The sequence below is a fragment of the Osmerus eperlanus genome, chromosome 2, assembly GCF_963692335.1.
Source record: "Osmerus eperlanus chromosome 2, fOsmEpe2.1, whole genome shotgun sequence".
Lineage (NCBI taxonomy): Eukaryota > Metazoa > Chordata > Actinopteri > Osmeriformes > Osmeridae > Osmerus > Osmerus eperlanus.
The window spans coordinates 16,846,583-16,864,934 of record NC_085019.1 but is presented as its reverse complement, the minus strand read 5'-3'; the positions used below and the strand labels follow the sequence as shown (position 1 = coordinate 16,864,934).

Here is an 18,352-nt window from a genome sequence, read left to right as displayed (position 1 = left end):
CCCATTTCTGAATAAAGTTCGACTGATCTGATTTGTTGATTTCTGTTGCTATGAAAACCAGTTTAGCCAAGCTAACTAACATTGTTTTTAGCTAGCTTGCATTACCATTCAATTGCTAACAAAACATTAGTAAAAATAGCTTGCTAATCGGGCAGAACTTGAACTCGGGCAGGAGACTCTGAGACCTCAGCGCACCACTAGCATCTCGTCATATCACGCAGTCGGAGCACAGCTAGATAATCAGCGTCAGCGCTCTTGGGTACCCAGCATGCAGTGCGGCATGTTAAAAAAACAACAGCTACGCAAGGGATTTCAGTTGTTGTGTTCGTTCAGTTAGATGTTTGTAATGTTATTGGCCGGGTTTCCCAGATTCGTTAAGAAGCTCTTAACGCTAAGAGCTTCTTAGGAGCGTTCTAAGAGCGTTCTAGAGCGTTCTTAGAACGCTCTTAAGAGCGTGTCCTTTACTAAAGTGTATTCTGACTTTCATAAAGTTATTGTTGTAATCAAAGCTTTTAAAGAATGGATCTCTGCATGATGGGCCTGACCAGAGCACAGGTGGCCTGACAGAACACGCTTCAAAGTTGTCACTTTCAAAAGGGTGGCATTTTAACCCTGTCAGTCCAAAATGTCTAAAAGTTGGTACGCATGCCTTATTGCCAATGGGGAACAAAGAAGTCTCAAGAACCCATAATGTCGGCAGCATGGATATTTCTCTACAGTGACAATTTGTGAAGAATTTCAAAAAATGACTTCAAATCAGCCATTGATCCAATTGTATTGAAATGTTGTGTACATGTATGAAATACATGTCTGTGTCATGTCAATTTTGTAATGGTTTGCAATGCTGAGGAGGAACCCGCCATTGCTGCCTGCAGCTATATTTTTTCTTCTCCTTGCGCCCCAATATCTCAAAAAGTCCCTATTCATAAATTTTCTAATTTGGCACATTGATACTACATCCAAGTGGGTACCCCCACACCAAATATGGGCCACATCGGACCATAGGGGGCGCCACAGGCCACGCCCAAAAGTCCGATTTTCAAAGTGATGGCATTTCCACCCCATTGCTCCAATTCTTCTGAAACTTGGTGTGCATGCCTCAATTTTCATGAGGAACAAAAAAGCCTCAAGGACCCATAAGGTCCGCCATGATGGATTTTCCTGTACTGTGATAATTTGGGAAAACCTTCAAAATTCCTCTTCTCTTGAACCAAAGGTGAAATTGACTTGAAATTTGGTACAGATATGTATCATTGACGTATTTAAAAACGTTACTTAAGGCAATTGAATCAAGTACAAAATGGCTGAAATGGGTGTATTTATGTAAATGTCCACATTGCCTCAATATGTTTGTGTCACTAAATCAAATGTATTTTTGAAGGATGGTTCAAACCTAATAAGCTTTAAGGTGACATGACTCTGAAGTACCATGCAGTTTCACCTTGATATGTCAAAATATGACTGAATTACAGCTGTTTGAACTTGGACCAAATCTGACAATGCTCGCCATTGGAGAAACAGCTTTTTTTAATTATCCAGTTATTGAACTTTGTGTATTCCATGCCTGGGAATGGCTCAATTGGCTGAGATGTTGTGCTGGTAATCAAGGTTCAATACCAGTCAGAGGCATAGTTTTTAATTTTTTATTCTGACCAAATGGTTTCTAGTCTCCCGATAAATCCTCCGGTTGTAAAACATAGCAATGCGTGTTTATTTGAGCCCATCACAACACTCCGATCATCTGTTTAGCGAGACTGTGTAAACCACTGCAAAACAAGCCAGGTTCACCACAGTAGCTAGCTACTTGTAGTCTACGCATGGTAGAGATAACTCTAATGGTTATCTCTAATGAAGTAAATTAATTGTTCAGGTGGATCCCTTGCCTGTTGCACAAATTCATTTCAGTAACCTGAGCCAGGACACATCCCCACTGATGCTAGGCATGATTTGAAATTTGACAAGTGATGGCATTCCTAACAACCTTTTAAAAAAAACTATGAGTAAGTTATTCTTTACAGCAGCAACCCAGTCATTCCGTTGTCCCGTTTTTATAGGAAATGTACAAGCAGTTTCAACTTTGGACAAATCTTACAATGCTTACCACATGAGAAACAGCTTATTTTTTTATACAGTAACTGAACATGACAATATTCAGCACTGAGAATATCTCAATGGGCTGGGATGGTGACCTGTAAAGTATAAGGTCGTAGGTTGGAATCCAGCCATAGTCTTTTGGCCTGTCATAATTTTGATTATCTGTTCAGATCAACAGGATGACATCATTCAGAAGTACCACAAACAATTTCACCTTGTTATGTGAAAATGATTGAATTAGAGCAGTTTCAACGTTGGCTGAATCTAACAACGCTTACCACAGGAGAAACAGCTTACTTTTTTATACAGTAACTGAACATGATAATATTCAACACTGAGAATAGCTCAATGGGCTGGGATGGTGATCTGTAAAGTATAAGGTAGTAGGTTGGAATCCAGCCATTATCTTTTGGCCTGTCATAATTTTGATTATCTGTTTAGCTAAACAGGATGACATCATTCTGAAATACCATGCACAATTTCATGCAATTTCACCTTGAAATGTCAACCGTTTCTTAACCTTTGTCCCAAAGCTGACCAAAGCTCATACTCTGCCCTTTCTATTCATACAATCTCAACAGTTGGTGTGTAGCAGAGAGGATAGAGAGACTGACTTGTAACCTTATGCTCATGAGTTCAAATCCACATTCAGCCTGTTGTTGGCCAAACATGAAGTAGTTTTGCTCCCTTGTTGTCCAACTTTCGATCTGTTTATAATATTTTGCCATTTTGCGGAGGAACCCGCATCGCTGCTTGCAGCTATATTTATTATTATTATTATTAAGGTTCCTCCGGTAGGAGGGAACCTATTGTATTTGTTAGTTTTATTATTATTATTATTAATCTTCTTCTCCTTGCGCCACAATTATTTACGTGTCATTGACATTTACATTTACGTAGTCATTTAGCAGACGCTCTTATCCAGAGCGACTTACAGTAGGTACAGGGACATTCCCCCCGAGGCAAGTAGGGTGAAGTGCCTTGCCCAAGGACACAACGTCATTTGGCACGGCCAGGAATCGAACTGGCAACCTTCAGATTACTAGCCCGATTCCCTAACTGCTCAGCATGACTCCCATGACTCCCACTCCCACAATAACTCAACATGTTATATGTAACAAATTTTCTAATTTGGCACATTGATACTACATCCGAGTGGGTACGTCCACACCAAATATGGGACACCTTCGACTGTAGGGGACGCCACAGGCCACGCCCTAAAGTCGATTTTCAAAGTGATGGCCTTTCCACCCCATTGCTCCAATTCTTCTGAAACTTGGTGTACATGCCTCATTTCCCATTGGGAACAAAAAAGCCACAAGGACCCATAAGGTCCGCCATGATGGATTTTCCTGTACAGTGATAATTTGGGAAAACCTTCAAAATTCCTCTTCTCTTGAACGAAAGTTCCAATTGACTTGAAATTTTGAACAGATGTGTATCATGGATGTATCCAAAAAACGTTACTTAAGACAGTTAAATCAAATACAAAATGGCTGAAAGGGGTGTATTTATGTAAATGTACACATTGCCTCAATATGTTTGTGTCACTAAATCAAATGTAATTTTGAATGATGGTTTTTAAAACCTAATAGGGTTTAAGATGACATCACTCTGAAGTACCATAAACAATTTCACCTTGGTATGTCAAAATATGATTGAATTAGAGCTGTTTCAACCTTGGCTGAATCTAACAACGCTTACCACAGGAGAAACAGCTTACTTTTTCAGGCAGTACCTGAACATGACAACATTCAACACTGAGAATAGCTCACTGGGCTGGGACGGTGACCTGCAAAGTATAAGGTCGTAGGTTCGAATCCAGCCACAGTGTTTGAGCCTGTCTTAAATTTGAATATCTGTTTAGTTAAACAGGATGACATCGTTCTGAGGTACCATGCGCAATTTCGCCTTGATCTGTCAAAAGATCATTGAATTACAGCTGTTTAAACTTTGGCCGAATCGAACAATCCGTGCTACAGGAGAAACGGCTTCCTTTTTTTGTACAGTAACTGACCACGTTTTCTCATCCTTGGGGGTAGCTCAATGGGTTGAAACGGTGTCCTACAAAGTGCAAGGTCACAGGTTCGAATCCAGGCACAATCTTTTGGCTTGTCATAATTTTGATTACTTGTTTAGTTAAAAAGGCTGACATCATTCTAAAATACCATGCGCAATTTCATGCAATTTCACCTTGAAATGTCAACCGTTTCTTAACCTTTGTCCCAAAGCTGACCAAAAACTAATACTCATATCACGCAGTCGGAGCACAGCTAGATAATCAGCAGTGCGGCATGTCAAAAAACGCAAAGACTTGTGGAAAATAGTTTGGTTACAACAGCCGTGCGAGGGATTTCAGTTGTTGTGTTCGTTCAGTTAGATGTTTGTAATGTTATTCTTTGTTAGTTAATATAATCTTGTTGGTCACCCTGATTGTGCATGTTGTGTAGTTTAATGGGACCAGAGTCGGCTGCTGTACTGCCACAAGCTATTCTCGCAAACAGCTGAACATGAGCTCTGCCTAGCTCCGTTGCCCACGGCTATTGTTAGTTGTGCATTGACTGAGATTCTGGAAAGAGATCAACTCAAGAAGAGTTTCAGTATCCTATAAAAAGCTAATACTCTACCCTTTCTATTCATAAAATCTCAACAGTTGGTGTGTAGCAGAGAGGCTAGAGAGACTGACTTGTAACGTTATGCTCATGAGTTCAAATCCCCATTCAGCCTATTGTTGTTGGCCAAACATGAAGTAGTTTTGCTCTCTTGTTGTCCAAGTCTCGATCTTCTACAGTGTACATGTTTATAATATTTTGCCATTTTGCGGCGGAACCCGCATCACTAATTGCAGCTATATTTATTATTATGTCTAAACTTCCGTCTCTTGGTGTCTATGAATCAGAATCAGAATGGGTTTAATTTGCCATGAAAGTTTGCACAGACAAGGAATTTGCTTTGGCAGGAAGGTGCAAACATTAAACATATAGGAATCTAAAATTTAAATATGAGGACTAACTATACTAAGGGTACATAACTAGCAATACTAAGTGGAATTAGATTAAAATAAACTATACAATAGAATTTAAATAAAATATAAGTTGCAGTAATTTACAATATAAAAATACAAAAAATACAAATATTACAAAAAATACAAATGGTACAAGATTGTATTGTGCAGTGCAAAAAGCAGTGTGTTTTAAGGGCATTGAGTCATGAAGTCAGTATGAACCCTTGGCCTTGTTGAAGAGGCCAACAGCGGAAGGGAAGAAACTTTTTTTGTGGCGTGTGGTATTGGTCCTGATGGACCGCAGCCTTCTGCCGGGGGGGAGTGACTGAAACAGGGAGTGACCAGGGTGGGAGGAGTCGGCCACAATCTTCCTCGCTCGCCTCAGGGTCCTCGAGGTGTACAGGTCCTCGAGGGCAGGCAGATTGCAGCCAATCACCTTCTCAGCAGTGCGGATGATATGCTGCAGCCTGCTCTTGTCCTTGGCAGTGGCAGCAGCGTACCAGATGGTGATGGAGGAGGTGAGGATGGACTCAATGATGGCTGTGTAGAAGTGCACCATCATTGTCTTTGGCAGGTTGAATTTCTTCAGCTGCCGTAGGAAGTACATCCTCTGTTGTGCTTTCTTGGCGAGGGAGATGATGTTCAGTTCCCACTTGAGGTCCTGGGAGAGGATAGTGCCCAGGAAGCGGAAGGACTCCACAGTGTTGACTGAGGAGTCACACAGGGTGATGGGGGTGAGTGGGGCTGTATTCTTCCTGAAGTCCACAACCATCTCCACTGTGTTAAGAGCATTGAGCTCTAGGTTGTTCTGGCTGCACCAGGTCACCAGGTTGGCCGCTTCCCACCTATAATCAGACTCGTCTCCACCAGAGATGAGCCCAATGAGGGTGGTGTCGTCCGCAAACTTCAGGAGTTTGACGGACGGATGACTAGAGGTGCAGCTGTTGGTGTACAGGGAGAAGAGCAGAGGAGAAAGGACGCAGCCCTGGGGTGATCCAGTGCTGATGGACCGGGAGTCAGAGACTTGTGTTCCCAGCTTAACACACTGCTTCCTGTCAGACAGGAAGTCTGTGATCCACCTGCAGGTGGAATCAGGCACGTTCAGCTGGGAGAGCTTGTCCTGAAGCAGGGCGGGGATGATGGTATTGAAGGCAGAGCTGAAGTCCACAAACAGGATCCTGGCATAGGATGCTGGGGAGTCCAGGTGCTGTAGGGTGAAGTGGAGGGCCATGTTAACTGCATCATCCACAGACCTGTTGGCTCTGTAGGCAAACTGCAGGGGGTCCAGTAGAGGGTCTGTGATGGATTTAAGGTGTGCCAGCACCAGGCGCTCGAAAGACTTCATTACCACAGAGGTCAGAGCGACGGGTCTGTAGTCATTATGTCCTGTTGGCCTTGGCTTTTTGGGCACAGGGATGATGGTGGAAGACTTGAGACAGGCTGGCACATGGCATGTCTCAAGGGAGGTGTTAAAGATGTAGGTAAACACCGGAGACATCTGGTCAGCACAGTGCTTGAGGGTGGCTGGAGAGACAGAGTCCGGGCCAGCTGCTTTGAGGGGATTCTGCCTCTTGAAAAGTCTGTTAACTTCACCCTCCTGAATGGAGAGAGTCGTCACTGTAGAGGGCGGGAGGGGGGAGGCCTCCTGGGTGGGAAGGGGTAGTTCAGGACTGTCCAATTGTCTTTTAAATCTGCAGTAGAACTCATTCAGGTCGTTGGCCAGGCGGGAGTCGTTAGTGGAGTGGGGGGCTCTGGGATTGAAGTTGGTAATCTGCCTGAGCCCTCTCTAGACAGAAGCAGAGTCGTTTGCAGAGAATTGGTGTTTTAGTCTTTACTCAGAGTACAGTCGTTTAGCCTCCCTCACCGCCTTGCTAAACCTGTTCTTTGACTACTTGAAACTGTCTCTGTCCCCACTCCTAAACGCGGCCTCAACCTTCTGAGTTTAGCTGTAAACCAGGGTTTGTCGTTGTTGTAGCTCACCCTGGTGCGTGTTGGTATACAGCAGTCCTCACAGAAGCTGATGTATGATGTCACAGCCTCTGTGAGCTCATCCAGACTATTGGTAGCAGTCGTGAACATGTCCCAGTCAGTGCAGTCCAAGCACGCCCGCAGATCCTCCATAGCTTCACTGGTCCACTGTTTCGATGTCCTCACAGCAGGCTTACAGCGCTTTAGCTTCTGCCTGTATGCAGGAATCAGGTGGACCATGGCGTGGTCAGAGTGACCCAGTGCTGCTCGGGGGGCCGCATGGTATGCTTTGCTAATTGTAGAGTAGCAGTGATCCAAGGTGTTTCCTTCTCTGGTAGGGCATTTGATGAATTGTCTGTATTTGGGGAGTTCTTGAGTGAGATTGCCTTGGTTAAAGTCGCCTAGCACAATAACCAAGGAATCCGGATTTTCATGCTCCACACTCAGTATCTGGCTGGCGAGCACACATTGAGCCTCGTTGATGCTAGCCTGCGGAGGCATGTAGACGCCAACCAGAATGAAGGATCAGGGAGTCAGGTGGCTGAGCGGTGAGGGAATCGGGCTAGTAATCCGAAGGTTGCCAGTTCGATTCCCGGTCATGCCAACTGACGTTGTGTCCTTGGGCAAGGCACTCCTGATCTGTAAGTCGCTCTGGATAAGAGCGTCTGCTAAATGACTAAATGTAAATGTAAGGATGCAAACTCGCGTGGTGAGAAAAAAGGTCTACAGTTAATAGAAAATTATTCCAGATCAGGAGAACAGTGCTGCAGAATCACTGTCACATCTTCACACCAGCCACTGTTAATGTAAAAACAAATACCACCGCCTTTCGTTTTGCCAGAAAGCACAGGGTCACGATCCGCTCTCAGCAGTTTGAAACCTGCTAGCTGTAGCGCAGAGTCTGGGATCAGTTCACTCAGCCATGTCTCCATAAAGCACAAAACGGAAGATGAATGAAAGTCTCTGTTTTTCGCTGCTAGGAAAAAGCTGAGGGTGGCTTTGACTATAATTCCCACTAATTATGCCGCTGGAATCAGAAAACTGGGAAATAAATCCACAGGAGTTGTAGTCCTGATGTTTAGGAGTACTTCTCTTGTTAGAGACCCCGGAAATCTTGGCAGAACACTGAATTAACAGACAAAACTAGACAAAAAAGAGAACACCTAACGACCGAGGCAGCCATCATCGGCGCCATCTTGGATGGTTCTATGGCAGCCCCTAGAGCCGTTCTATGGCAGCCCCTAGAGCCATATGGTCAGAAGTTGTGAAATTTGGCACACTCTTTGGGGCCAGTCCCCTTATCAATTTCACCAAGTTTCATGTCTCCCATTCAAACCCTCTAGCGCCACCAATGGGTCAAACTTGAAGGTGTGTTTACACACGTTTCTTTTGAACCTTATGCCTCATTTTCCAAAATGAGGTATTGTTGGATTCCCTGGATCAAGACGAGTCCAACGCACTCTATGACATCATACCCAGTTATATAGATTCTACGCCATTTTGAATGTTACGGAAAAGCTTTTCTTCACTACTCCTCCCACAATTATTGTCGAATCTTCTTCAAAATTGCCACAAATGATCTTCAGACCAAGCCTCACAAAAGTGATCCCATGGCGTTTTGATTTTCCAAACTGTTTTTCCGGTAAAGCTGATCAAAGTCAGCGAAGGAGCCGCCAAACAGGAAGTGATATCATATCTCAGGAAATATTTGCTGAATTGACATCAAACTTGGTACAGGTGCTCGGGACCCTGTTCCAAAGAGGTCCACAAAAGGTTGTGTCATCTAACTGCTAGGGGGCGATCCCGTGTCTGACACGTTTAAATTGTGTTACCAGCTGAATTGATGCGGCCGCCATTTTGAATGAATGAATAAAACGTTTTTGGTGAATATCAAATATTCACCTTGACATGTCAAAATAGAACTAAATTACAGCTTTTTAAACTTGGGCCAAATCTGACAACCGCTTGCCACATGAAAAACTGCTTATATTTTTACCCAGTAACTGAACTGTGATTTACAGCACTGAGAATAGCTCACTAAGATAAGTTGGTGCTCTGGCAATGGCAACGTCAGAGGTTTGAATCCAGCAAAAGCCGACGAGCTTGTCATGTCTCCGATTCTCTGTTTAGCGAGACCGTAAGCCACTGCAAAGGAAGCCAGGTACACCGCAGTCGCTAGCTACCTGTAGTCAAGCTGTATATAGTCAAAGCGATCCTCACACAAACTGTCAAAATGATTTTAGATTTTCTAAACCGTTTGTCCGGTACAGCCAATCGAAAGCAGTAGAGCCGTCAAACAGAAAGTTGTGTTGTATTTCAGCACATCTTTGATGGATTCACGCCAAACTTGCGTATACTCTGAACCCTCTTCTGAGGATGTCGAAAGTTTCTTCTGGGTCATCTGACCTTCTTGGCCACCCCATTGCCCCAAATTACTAGACAAAAAAATTTATCCTGAGAAAAGTGGATTTTGAAGGGTATAGCTCCATAGACCTTCATTCATTCTGCACTCGCCCGTTAGCGCCCTCATATGGAACTTGAGTGGAACTGCAACCAGTTCAGAACCCGGAAGTTTCCAGAGAGTGGCAGTTCTCCCCTATTAGACATTCTCTGGTAATACAGAGAGAGGTCATCTCAAAGTCTGTGATCTGATGTCACTCTTGCACACACTACCTTACAATGCAGTCAGCAGTGAGGAAGAACAAGCATAAAATCGGAAAACACTCTTTATGGTTTATTGGCAGCATGATACATTCTGAGATCCCAGAGAACAAACTTTGGCAGCCATTCAGCATGTTCTTTTTGTGTGGCACATACTAAGTACATAAGGTTAAAGTGGCATTGATTTTGTTGTCAAAACAATTGTCAATTTCTCTTGTATGCATGTTTAAAGGTGTAAGTTGTATTAATAATATTATATTGCTCTATTTTTTTTAAATTATTATTATTATAAAAAAGAGCAGTTGGCATGGTTTTTCCTTGCTCAGAATGGGCCTTTGGCAAGCTAGCTTCATAGCGGAGCGAATCGTTCAGGCACAGTCAAAACATTGCAGCTTGGTTAAAAATCCAGTTGCATGTGTAAAATAGCTGGAAGTCAAAAACTTATTTAATTTTAAGTTCTGCTTGTTGTACAGTTGTTTGAAACATTTTGCTATTAAAAACACATTCGGAGAGGATTTGTAAATGCTATTTTATTTCAAATTCTTCATCACATCATTTTGGTGTTGGTTTATCTTGGCGCCCGCTAAAACCTCTTTTGGGGGCGCCAAAAATTCCTAAATGCAGGAAAAATCCAGAATTGGAAGAGCCTGGGATAAAACATACATCTCTCTCACTGGTATACAACCAGCCTTATCCACTACACCACTGTCACGACTGTGTCAAATTAGGTTTTGTTTTTAATACCGGAGGAACCTTCCTACCACAGGAACCCTATTTTGTTTTTACTATTTCGGGACTGTAGCAGCCAATATTGTAATAACGACCGTTAATGTAATGACTGCCAATAATGTAATACATTTTCCAATCTTAATGTAATAAAGGTCGATAATGTAATAACTTACCAATAATTTTATAAAATGTCTGAACCAATAATTTTATAAAATGTCTGAACCAATAACTTAATAACTTTTTGCCCATTATGTAATATGTTCTTACATAATTGGCTGGCTATTACATTATTGGCTGTTTGTTTTTTATTGTTATAATTGGAGCCGGTAATGTAATAATATACTTATATCACTTTGTTAAACTTATATTAAGTGTCAGACTTACATAACACTTACCCTTACTGTTGCTTCTTCCAAATAGCTGCTCAAAAACCTGACCAATCCTGACTCCTGAACCTTAAGGCCAATTTATACTTCTCCGTTTTTACGGAGACGGGGACAGGGAACGCCCTCTCCGACGAGGAATTCCCTCTCCGTGCCCTCTCCGAGCCCCTCGGAGAGCTCTACGTGCACCACCTGATTTTCTTGACTATCCGTCTGTCCGTCCGTCATTTTACGGATACCCCTTGGCTGTGATTGGTCCGTATTAAGAACCGCTTGCGTCAGGGGCGGGGGTGGGGTTGCCGTGATAAACAGGACGAACAGAATCCTTTGACCGCCATTGCTGTAAGTTTTTACAATTCATATTTCAGCTAAACAGTACATGTAAATCAGCATCTGAATTAAAATGTGACGAGAAATGGGCAGTGTAGCTGCTGAAAATGTGCGTATTTTATTGATGAAACGGCTAATTTGTACATTTGCTCCGACTTCTCGATAACCTAGGTAAATAAACACTCGACGACGACTTACAAAAAACCGTTGCGCCACCTACTCTTCTAGCGGTGAATTGTTTTCAGCACCCACAGCCTTCGGAGAACTATAAATTCAACCAATCCGTCCGACTCCGTCCGTCCGTCTGTCCGTAAAGGAGTGGGAGAAGTATAATTCGGCCTTTAGTCCTAACTCTGAGAAAACACACACAACACAGACACACACACACTCTCTCTATCTCTCTTTAAATTAAGACTGTTTGTTTGTAGACTTATCTCCAGCCTTGCCTTCTACTCCTTGATTTTGAGTACCAAATGAAGTATGAGCACACATTTGCAAACACAGTTAATTCTTGAAAATGTGTATTTAATTTAGCAGTACTCATAACTGACCAGGCCATTGATTGACAGGTTATCATCATGTGACTCTGACCATAGGCTTTCTTCAGTTGTTTGCAAACTTATGTTGTCCTTATCACACATTGAAAGTTAATTAATTATATATTTTAATCATGTAATGTCCTCAGTTTAGAGTTTATAGAAGGAAATAATGAGGTTGTAGAATGCTTGGTGCCACTTTCCAATCAGTACACATCAATTCTATACAAACGTGATATCTCTTAGAATCCATAGTACTCACGTCTGATTTGACAAGGGGGCATGTACTGTCTGTAGTTTTTCAGGACCAGGGTTTGACACTGCAGCACCTCAGTAATGATAAAGGACTATTTAACCCCACTTCATATGTCAGAGCTGTAACAGGGCCTTTTTTCTTTTGGCGCCCATGTCAAATAGGCAGGGGCAGATGGCTGAGCGGTTAGGGAATCGGGCTAGTAATCAGAAGGTTGCCAGTTAGATTCCTGGCTGTGCAAAATGACGTTGTGTCCTTGGGCAAGGCACTTCACCCTACTTGCCTCGGGGGAATGTCCCTGTACTTACTGTAAAGTCGTTCTGGATAAGAGCGTCTGCTAAATGTAACAATGAGAATTTTGCAAACAATCTTAATCCTGTCCTGTATCATTTGGGTATGTGCAGAACATTGACAGAAAGCAATGTCAGATGAGACCTATGATGTGATACTCAAGGCACTGAAGGGGGAATTTAATGTCCCTGTAGCACAGAGATCAAGGACCCAGTCTGCTGCTCTTGTTCGACTGTAGTGGAATAGGCAACTTTACGCCGTCAGTGAGGATGACAATTAAATTTGCTTACATTTATCAATTAGTTATTTAATTACACGTTCATAGAAAGAAACGTGGTGTTTTTTATTTGAGAAGAGCATTTTCAAAGAGGCATAGATTTCATATTATACAACATAAGAGTAATTGTCTGTGTTTACAAACATGTGTGCTCATATTTCATTTAGTACTCAAATGGTTAAGGAGTAAGAAGGCAAGGCTAGAGATAAGTCCACAAAAAATACACAATCTCAATTCAAAGAGAGAGCAAGAGAGAGCAAGAGAGATAGAAAGAGAGAGAGGGAGAGAGAGTGGGTGTGTGTGTGTTCTCAGAGTTAGGACTAAGATTCAGGAGTCAGAATTGGTCAGGTTTTTAGCAGCTATTTTGAAGAGGCAACAGTAATGGTAAGTGTTATGGAAGTCTGACACTGAATAAAACATAAACATGCAGTGATATGTGTATTTTTACATTACCGGCTCCAATTATTACAATTTTTATACTTTTTTATTAACCGGACAATAATGTAATAGCCATCCAATAATGTAAGAACTTATTACATAATGGGCAAAAAGTTGTTACGTTATTGGTTCAGAAATGTTATCACATTATTTATAAGTTATTACATTATCAACCTTTATTACATTAAGAATGGAAAATGTATTACATTATTGTAATACATTTACAATATATTGGCTGCTACAGGAAGACAAAAGTAATCAAAAATACATGTAAAATATATTTTGTATGTATTCAAGCACATCTCAGATATAACTCAGTCAGTACAGTAAGTATAAATTAAGCGGTTTCAATTTAACACAATTTAAGTATACTTTCAACAATCTACTTGGTTATCTTTTTTTTTCTTTTTTACTTGGGAGAACTATATACATTTTGTTTTAAAGAACAAGAATTTGAAAAAGAAAGAGTAAGAGGGAGTGGCAGACAAAAGATAAGGGTAAGAAAGCATGATGTCTGACCTGTAGGAGAAAGGTGTTCTCCTTGTCAGGCACCTCCAGTGCTGTGGTGCTTCTCACGTCTACCATGGAGCAGCATTGGACTGTCAGCCTGGGCTTGGAGGACTAGGAAGTGGGCACAAAAAAGGTCAAGAATGACCACCAGACACCGGTTAAATGTATATTTAGAATGTCTACATAAGATCATCTGTAAACACTCTACTATCAACACATTCTATGCACTAACCACTTTGTTTTAATTTCACACATTGCAGTTGACAGCTTAAGAAAAGTTGTAGGTCAGACAAACTCTCTAGCTCTAACAAAATGAATGAAATAAAATTACATGGTATGATCTTCCCTATCTAACACCACTTAGCAGTCAGTGTAATACTAATAAATGTGAGAGTTCATGATTTGACTTTTTTGCACATCCATTTGGCAAAAAGAGTGTCCTTTGAAAATGGCCATGATCAGTTTTACTTAATTTTGTGTCCCAAACAGGCCTCAACTCATCTTTACGCCAGGAATGTAGTGCTATCTATTCTTACTCATTTATATTAACAGATGTTCACTGACAATTCAAATACAAATCATACAGTGCGTATGTAGTATGCCACTACACCAATCTTGTTCATCTGGCATTTAAATACATATTTGTTGTTTTTAAATAACACCCCACTCATAAACTTAAGCCAGACAGGACAGTGTGTTGACTTGCTTATCTGGCTTCAGAACCGTGAATGGGACTGAGTGAAAAACAACCCAGCCATCAATTTCAGAGACTTATACTTCTCATACTTCAGTTACGTTCAATACTCTCCTGGACTCTACTTACTCTGCATTGAAAGGCCTTAGGTGAGTCTAAGCATAGACAAAAAACATTTTTCACAATCTTGAGAGACATTCCATTATTGGACGGCAAGGCAGATGAATGCAACACCAAAACTGTCTGGTCCTAACGAAAATCGATGAGTAGGAACAGGTTCAACGTACTTTTGGTGGAATGAAGAACTCCAGGTAGTACTCCTCTCCCCGCTCCCCACCATCTTTGTCTCTTTCTCTAAGGACCAGCCGACACTTGTGCCAGCGGCCGCCCCTCCAGCTCATAGTGCCCCCAGTGGCAAGCGTCTGCTGTGGAGGCCCAACCGTGGAGACAGCGTTGTTGCTGTCCGTGCTGTGGTGGAGCAAGCCGAAGGAGAACCCTGAGAAGGTGTGGCTCCCAGCGAACTCATCCATAGATGAGCAGACAGTCACACCGCCTTCTCGTACCAGGCGGCCAGCTTTCCTTGGATGTCCGGCAGAGGCGACAGCACTACTGGGAGGCAGGGAGGAGGTGGGTGAGACCACAGCAGATGCTGGGGCGGACGACAGGACTGGGGGCGGTGAGCGCGACAGTCGCAGCTTCTCCAGCCGGAGGCTCCACTTCTCTTTATCCCCACCTCCCTCACCATTGCTCCTGCGCCGGTCACGTGCTGCCTCGGACAGAGAAAGGGAGGTGGCGCTGCTGGAGGAGGAGGGAGGAAGGGAGGAGGATGAGGAGTGGGGGAGGGAGAGTGGTAACGACAGAGACACAGGCATGGATGAGGTTGGCATTGGGGGCTGAGTACCAGAGTTCCTTTTGGCAGCGTCCTGCACGCCCATAGTGTAGCTGTAGCTTGATGGCAGTGGAGACTGACTTTGAGGTGAGTCACTAGATGAGCTACGCCAGTGCAGGATACCCCTCACACTGCCTCGCACACTGCGCCCCACGCTCCGTAATGAGAAGCGCTTCTTGAGTTTGGTTTTGGAGGGGTTGCCTCCCCCTGACGAGGGTGCGCAGGTGCTCTTGGAGCCAGAGCCTTGAGGAGGAGCCATGGTGGTGGATGTGGCGGTTTGGAGAAGATGGTCTGTATTGTCCAAGCAAGCATCTGTTGGCTCCAACTCACCATCCACTATCTCTGCCTCTTCCCGAACAGCCACTACCCCCACCCAGCTGTCTCCCTCCTCCTCAGCCCTTGCTTCTCCGTTGGCTGGGACTACGGCAGGGAAGGGCCTGACTGTGGCGCCCCTGTCATTCAGCCTTCCATTATGCCCTCCCACTGAGGAGGAGCAGGAGGAGGAGGAGGAAGGGGGAAGGATCTGTGTGTGAGCGTAAGAGTCTTGAAACCTGTCCCCTTCTCGGTACTCCAACACCAGGCGGGTGGGTGTGTGCTTGGGTGGGGCTCGCACTGGGTTGATCGGACCAGTGGGGAGAATTACTCCCTCAGACACCGGTGGTGGCGAGGCAGCATCCTCTTCCAATGAAGTGGCATCAGACTGGGGGGCCCAGCTCCCTGTATCTTCTCTCTCAGTGGCAGTACTTGGAGGCACCATTCCCTCAAGCTCACTCTGGAAGTGGCGGATGAAGCGGTCAGTGAATCGGCGGCAGAAGGCTGCAGCGGAATCTGGGGAGTAGTGTGGGTTCTCCAACAGAAAAGCCCGGAAGTGGCGGGCAAAGTCCCCGGCTGCAACACGGGCGTGCAATTCACAGAACTCTGTCCAGCTTAAACAGGGTGAGGGGGATGGTGTGGGTGTGTCCGACAGGGAGGAGGGATGAGGCTGGGTTGGGGAGGTGACAAGAGGAGGTAGTTGCGGTGGCCGTGGAGAGAGAGGCAGCAAGGAGGGAGACGGAGGAGAGGGGGAGGGGGGCAAGGGAGATGAGTTTGCTGGCCGTGGGCTAGGTGGGGTCAAAAGAGAGCCGTTCATTCTCCTAGATAGATAGTACCTGTGTTTAGCTAGCTAAGAGGCTGATGATTGACCACGGAGGGTTTAGAAAGGTAACCTGGAGTAATTGCACGGCTGGGTTAGAGAAAACAGGGATAAACACATCGGTCAACTAATTTCTAAATAGGAGTGAACTCCTGAAATCCAGTAGGCTTGGCACAGACTAACCTCTGACGCATTTAAAATCTACAGAAATAAACGCTTGTGCACGAAACACCCATGAGTGCTGGTGGAAAAAAAGGGACTAAAAATACAAAAGTAGTACTAAACTCTGAGCTACATATTTTCATACAGTCACAAAATCTTATGTCTTAGAATATTAGACAATGTCAGGGGGAAAGAGAAAGGGGAAGGGTGGAGGACAAGGGTAAATATATATAACAGAAGAGGTGCGCCTTCTCTTCATTAATATCCAAGAGATGGCATGATCACAGCCTGTAAAACAAATCAAAATAATTACCACACTACAACTACAGGTAGAAATAGGAGCAAGTCGGTTCATTCATTGAAAATGTGGCACACTAATCAGTTCGGTGCCGTTTATTAGTTAAATAGCAGTCTACAGTTCAACCTGTACTACATTTTTGGCAAACCTGACACTTCTTGTCAGTTACCTATAACGTTATCATAGCATCTGTATAATTGTATCACGCAGCAAGCTAGTTAGCATGAATGCTAAAGCTAATTGAAAAGATAGGCTGTTCATTGCTGAGTTGGTTTGTTAGAAAGTGGGACGCTCTCTAGTGTTAACTAGATTGTCGATGCAATGCATTTTGAAGGCTTAATCTAGGCCAGGTTATCTGCGTATCTCGATAGCCAGCTCTAAGGCACTAGGACTACCCGTAGTCACTCATAGGGGAATGCTAGCTATCAAGCAGTTTGATAGCTAGCTAGTTGGTTAGTTAAAAGAGCTTGATAACTGACCGGAGAGCGTGTGATATTACAAGCTTTATTGCTAACGTTGCTCTACAGTACGCTGATGCCCTTACCTTAGACGTTATCAAAACACTCGCCTTCCTTATAATATCATAATCTAGAGGCTAACGTTAGCTAGAAAAACTAGCTAACCAGTACAACTAATATGCTGCATTAATAGCTTTGATCATTGTTACTCAGGTATTATCATAATTCAGAGTCATCGCCTGCACTGTAAACAGCCAGCTAAAAACCTAACTAGCGGTATATTGGCTAGCTAACGATTTAGGATCAATACATTGCTAATTAGCATAATTTTCTAGCAATCCATAGTTTGTTAGCTAGCTAACGTTAGCTAGCCTGTGTAACCAGCTATTAATAAAACAGCGTACTGGCAATGTTGCATTGACAATGTGTAATTTTGATTTCTTTACCTATATTTCAGTATCCAGTATTTTCAATCCTTCGATTGCGTTATAACTGGATTATCAGTTAGTTACATTATAATCATCATTTTATAACGGTTGTTGTTGTTGCTTAAATATGAATATTGCTGCCTCCTGTCCTAGTCCTTCGTTCCCATTTTCTCTCGCGATAAAATCGGAATGTGTCTCCGGTCCCCTCAGCTAGCCCTAATAGACCAGGATAAAAGGTGCGTTCGACATGGACTGCGGCTGCATGAAACGACCGGCGAGAGTAGCCGCTTGCAGTCGGGGAGGAGTTGAAAACGGCTCTGTGAAGTCGGACATTCCAGCTTCTCGTGGTTTGCTGCGTTGACGTCAGTCATGGCCGATCAAGTTGTGTTTGCTAACTTCATTGCTGAAGAGCTGGACGCGATCGAAATTCCCTTGGTTTTGCAAGAAATTGCGTACAATGAGCAACGAAGGTGAGTAAAATTATTAACCCATGCTGATATGTAAAGGTTACCGTTATTTTTGGATCAACAACTTCTGTCTACCGTCTGTATTACAAACCCGGTTAAAATACCTTTTTGTACAGAGTTAGTTGTGTATTGTTTTCTGTAGGTTACATGCTATATGATATATTGGAGATAATTTCCATTCCAATATTTTTGTAGAAGAACTCTGTTTAACACAATTAAATTAAAGTGTAAAAAAAAAACTGCCTTTTCTTCTTCAGTTACCTATATATATATTGATTAAAATATTTTCTATAGTGTTCCAAAAATTTATCATTTTGTGGAGGATGTCGTCCCCCTCTACAGTCCCTCAG

The 18,352-nt window shown here is 43.2% G+C and overlaps 1 protein-coding gene across 2 annotated transcripts in view; it reads right to left on the bottom strand.

Annotated features, from left to right (window-relative positions):
- sh2b1 (SH2B adaptor protein 1) overlaps window positions 1-17,746 on the bottom strand; it is an 82,278-nt gene extending 64,532 nt beyond the window's left edge. For both annotated transcript variants that reach the window (XM_062453519.1, XM_062453521.1), the window contains exons 1-3: window positions 17,554-17,746; window positions 14,456-16,639; window positions 13,484-13,585 (exon numbers count right to left, since the gene is read on the bottom strand). In XM_062453519.1, the coding sequence (XP_062309503.1) occupies window positions 13,484-13,585; window positions 14,456-16,186 (1,833 nt within the window). In that variant the 5' untranslated portion in view covers window positions 16,187-16,639; window positions 17,554-17,746. The remainder of the gene's footprint in view (window positions 1-13,483; window positions 13,586-14,455; window positions 16,640-17,553) is intronic.
- Between the last annotated feature and the right edge of the window lie 606 nt (window positions 17,747-18,352).